General features: G+C 36.0%; 1 protein-coding gene and 1 long non-coding RNA gene across 2 annotated transcripts in view; both read left to right on the plus strand.

The window, feature by feature from the left end:
• The first annotated feature begins 689 nt into the window (after nt 1–689).
• Nucleotides 690–1,997, plus strand: LOC107602879 (uncharacterized). Its single transcript, XR_001611076.1, has 6 exons — nt 690–926; nt 1,006–1,109; nt 1,190–1,343; nt 1,412–1,475; nt 1,642–1,739; nt 1,918–1,997. It is a non-coding gene; the product is annotated as an uncharacterized lncRNA (long non-coding RNA).
• Nucleotides 1,998–3,616: 1,619 nt separating this feature from the next.
• Nucleotides 3,617–5,034, plus strand: part of pigh (phosphatidylinositol glycan anchor biosynthesis, class H) — a 4,831-nt gene continuing 3,413 nt past the window's right edge. Inside the window, exons 1-4 of the mRNA XM_016294527.1 lie at nt 3,617–4,328; nt 4,423–4,632; nt 4,729–4,812; nt 4,909–4,990. Coding sequence (XP_016150013.1) covers nt 4,152–4,328; nt 4,423–4,632; nt 4,729–4,812; nt 4,909–4,983 — 546 coding nt within the window. The 5' untranslated portion in view covers nt 3,617–4,151 and the 3' untranslated portion in view covers nt 4,984–4,990. The remainder of the gene's footprint in view (nt 4,329–4,422; nt 4,633–4,728; nt 4,813–4,908; nt 4,991–5,034) is intronic.

Below are 5,034 nucleotides of genomic sequence, written 5' to 3' on the forward strand. Positions count from 1 at the left end.
TATATATATATATATATATATATCTGTGTGTGTGTGTGTGTGTATGTGTATGACGTATGATTTCCCCTGTAGGATGCTCAAAAGATCCTGCTCCCAAGAATCGTTGGGGGTAACACACCAGAACTAGGAAACCACTTTATACTCTGGGTAACGTCTGCAAGAAACTGGTTATAGTGCTGTAAAAATATATATATATATATATATATATATATATATATATATATATATCTGTGTGTGTGTGTGTGTGTATGTGTATGACGTATGATTTCCCCTGTAGGATGCTCAAAAGATCCTGCTCCCAAGAATCGTTGGGGGTAACACACCAGAACTAGGAAACCACTTTATACTCTGGGTAATGTCTGCAAGAAACTGGTTATAGTGCTGTAACACTGTCTTATGCTGACTGTAACTTTTCAGAGGATAATTTCACAGGTTTTTGATGCCCTTGCAAAACAAGTGCGTATTTATGATTAAATGAGGATCTACAATTCTATAAAAAGGAATGACATGGAGATTCTAAGGTAATACATTTCTCATCTTTACCAAGTATTTTATAAAAACATTAATTATTTTAAAAACATTATATTAATAATACATAGAAAAAGTGAAAGATGCATGATGGGTGAGCTCTGTTTTAATTTCCAAAAACATGGGTCACTGGACGGCTGGACTGTTTGGAATCCAGAACAGTGTGAACTTTGGGGTATTTGTGTGCACTGTAAAGTTTATTTCTCACTTCACTATAAAAATGTTTTCAATGTAAATGTGTTGTTTTGGGCTGTGAACAACAATGCTTTTTTGTTTTAAAGGCAGCAGAAATGGAAGCAAAAAACATGAAAATGTCATCTGAAGTGCTTCAAACATGTCAGCTAGTTCACCTATGTGTTTACCATGCCACAAGCATGTTGAAAGATATGACAACTGAAGTAAGAGAAATAGGAATTTAGAGTTTCAATCAAATTTGACAAAAAGAGAATATTACAATTCACATGTACTGCTGGACAGGACTTTCCGACTGCAATTGGAGAAACAGAGGAAAGCGAAATAGAGACCAACAACTGCATAGCCCAGGACATAAAAGCCTGCATTTATCAAAACACAGCAGATAAGTAAGTACTGTGGCATATGCAAGTTTTGGTGTAATTGAATTTTGCTGCTGTTAAAATTACAACAATATTTATGTTTTTAGAGCTCTGCATCCACACATCAAACGTACGAAGTGGTTTCAGTGTGACCTGTGCAACAAATGGTTACACACAGATTGCTCTGGCATAGACCCTAAAACAATTACTAAAGACACAATTACTTGGATGTGATCAAGAACAGCCATATTCTTTTCAAAGGTTAGCAACAGAACTATAACAAACAAAATATCATAAAACTACTTTTAATGCATATGTCTACTTTACAGCACCCTCACAGCTTTGAAACAGGGGCTTTTGGTCAACACAGTTGTGAATAATGAAGAAATTTTGGTAAGTGTTATGAAAACCTTTAAATAAAATGGCACATATACATGCTGTATGACACATAAGAATTTCAAGATTAACATATGTAGTACATTGATAAATGGTAATATTGTGCTGTAAAACAACTTTTTTCTTTTGTAGAAACTCCATCATGACCTCACATCTGGTGCAGTGAAATCACAAAAAATGTTTTTACACAAGCATCCGAGTTATGCACCCACACTGAAAAATCTGTGCAAACTACGTATCTCAGTGTTTGATGAAGAACAGGTACAATAACATACCACAATTACTTATTTTTATAGCTTCATAGTACTGTTACACCAAAGATTCTCAATATATTATCATTCATTATAATCTGAAACTATTGGAATGTAATTAAATTATTAGATGCTGGATTTATTTGAAACACTAATAAGTGAAATATCTGCATTGTTGTTTGTCATAGACTGATGGAATCATTGACAAAGTATTCAGTGTTTTGGCATTGAAAATAAAAGATTAATCAAGCATTTGGAAGTCATGACACCTGAGGTATGTTACATTTTGTGAAGAAGACATTAATAATTCAAGAGCTAATTATATTTTAAATATAGTGTGTTAATTATGCAGTTATCTTCACCCCCTTCTCCACCGACGAGCCCTGACTGTTCATTATACGTCTAAATATAACAGCGAGGTAGCGAACCGAATTTAAAGTACTAAAATCCCTCTTTAAATACACTGACTAAATATTCCTCAAAGTTGAACCAACTACAGCAGATACCAGCAAGACAGATGATATATAATGGCTCAAATATGACGCATTTGAGATTTTAAACAAAATACCTTACTCGTCTGCCATGAATTTCATTGGAATTCAAAATGTGATGTGTCCGATTATGACACTGGCTTAAAATCAAATATTCAATATGAACTATAAATAGATCAGTTGACATCCCGTATAGCACTGGCACTAGGTCAGACTTGTCTAGTTTTCTGGTTGATTTTAAAGTGATCAAGCGGTCTAAAGTGTCTAAACTTACAAACTACAAGCAACAACCACCGACATGTATTTATTGGCACATGTAACCACTAAAAAATACAGCTACATTCGGGTGTTGTTATCGTCCTGGGCTTCGTTAACGTACTCAAGCTAGCTGAGCTTAGCATACGTGTCTGTAAAAACACCTCAAATTTCAAAGACTACAAATACTAGGGGGTTAGAAATATGACTAATGCAGCTGAATTAATAACGGTTTAGTGTCGTACAGACTGTCCTTAAAGTATGTTCACCCAACAACACAGCTTTGACCGAACAAAACAACCTGATTTCGAGCCAGAATCACACCGCAGTTTTCATCAAGCAAGCTGCTGAATTCCCTGAAACATCGCACGCGACAACGACCCTTTGTTAAACACAAATTAATAAGCCGGTTGATGTCAAGATAACTGTTTTTCCCCACCAGCTTGTAAAATGATTCCCCTCCCCGGTAGATTCGGGTAAATGTTGTTGCCAGGTCAAATCAGCTGATCGGCTTGTTTTCACTGGAGCGGCTGTCGAAGGTTACCAGCCGCAAAGACCGATGGGAAACGGAGTCCATTCTCCACACAAGCCAAATTTACTTATAGGATGTGATAGGAGAGTTTGGCTGGTGAGTAGTCAACAGCTATATGATTTCAAAAACAAGAACATGTTTGGGAACCGAGGGGACAGACTACTAAACATACTTCAAATCTTAAAAGTATGTTTACAAAAAAAAAAAACTCTAGTCTGCTTGCAGATGAAATAAAGTTAATGAACACTTTTGTTTCTTAACACTTAAACTTAAAGTGCACTTTGCAATGTAAAAATAATTTTAAAGTACATTTTAAATTATTTTCATCTTTTGTTGTGCTTTAAAGAAGTACACTTAATATGTAGACTAACATATTAAAGCACATGTGAAGCACTTGATAAAAAAGTAACTGTTATTTATTTTTAGATTTAAAGTTTAGACTTTCATTTAATTGTAAATAGTGTACAAATTAGTTCACCCTTATATTCGTCAAAATATATTCTTTTAAAGAATGTTGTACTCTTTTAAAAAAGTAGCATAAAGTGTAAAGTCCCTTGTGTTAATTTTCACAGAGATTAAGCTGTTAAAAAGTCACCTTTATAACTTGTAAACATAAATCATTGTGTGGACCATATTCAGACAACATTTAATTTTTCACTAATGAAAGCAAGGATCTGAAGGACAGACATGCAGACCATTCTAAACGTTTTACTGTCTTACATGGTTGTGAAAATTTGACCGTATAGAACCTGTATATACAAAAATCCCATCAATTTTTTTTTTACACAATACATTAATTTGATTATTATATTTATTTTTTTAAACATGCATTTCAAATAAATGGCTGACATCCAGGTACACAACAGTAGCAACAACCCACTGAACTGACTGTCTGGGCCTCATTTTTATTCACGGAAAATGAAATAATAGGCCTGTCTACCCTGAAATGGTCAATTAGAGCGAATTCTTACATTTTCCACACCCCAGTCCAGTAGGGGGCGGAAAACTTCGTTTCTATTAATGTTCCAACGCCATACCCCATACGAAGAAGATTCCGCTGTTTGTTGTCAAGTGACCGTCAAAGCAAAGCTATTTAATCCGAAATCCTTATTCATATAATGTTCTGAGTCTGACGGTGATCAACATGGCCGAGGAAGAGTTCACAGACATAAATGGCAACTCGATTTCTTTAGACTGCCAAACTCACTCTGCTTTCTGCCGAGAGTTCACAGTCACCTCGCCGAAACTGTCCTTGCGCAAGGTGATGGTCTACACCTGCTTCGTTTGGTTATTTGCTTATGCTGTATTTTTCTTCACCGAGGTAAGAACATTTTATACTGTAAGAATATGAACTCGTAAGCTTTCTAATACTAAAATGAGTTTATTCTTCTAATAACGACTTATTTAATGTCTAGAACACGGCTGTCCTGTCGAGTGCCATTATCCTCACTTTGGTTGGGATGATGATTCATATTCACTTCGTGAAGGTGGACCATGAGACCCTTCTCATAATCGGCTCCCTCGGTGTCCAGCTGTCTTCATCTTATGCATCTGGGCGAGAAAGCACGATCTTCATTGAGATGAGCAAGCTGAAAGACATTGTCATCAACGAGGCTGTTTATATGGTAAACATGCCGTTTTCTCCAGTGACTCTTGTGCATGATGGACATTTTGATCTAGAAACGGTCCAAAATAATCACTCTTGTATGTTTCCACCTCAGCACAGCATTATATACTATCTGTGCATTCTGATCAAGGACCCAGCAGATCCTGAGACAGTGGCCAGTGTTGTCCCTCTTTTCAATGTAAGAAGCAGCTGCTGTTGTTCTATTGCAAAAGCAAAATGAAAAGAATCTTTGGGATGTCAGTCTGTAAATTAACATTTTGCATTCTTCCGCCAGAGTTCAAAGCCTCGGCTGAATTGTTTGGTTCAAGTGTACAGGAGCTGTCAAGAGATTCTAGCACAGACCAGATGACACGGAGGTAATGGTTCGTGTTATGCTTCATACTATACATGTTTTACATGA

This window comes from Sinocyclocheilus grahami, unplaced genomic scaffold (assembly GCF_001515645.1).
Source record: "Sinocyclocheilus grahami isolate Dianchi unplaced genomic scaffold, SAMN03320097.WGS_v1.1 scaffold15.1, whole genome shotgun sequence".
NCBI lineage: Eukaryota > Metazoa > Chordata > Actinopteri > Cypriniformes > Cyprinidae > Sinocyclocheilus > Sinocyclocheilus grahami.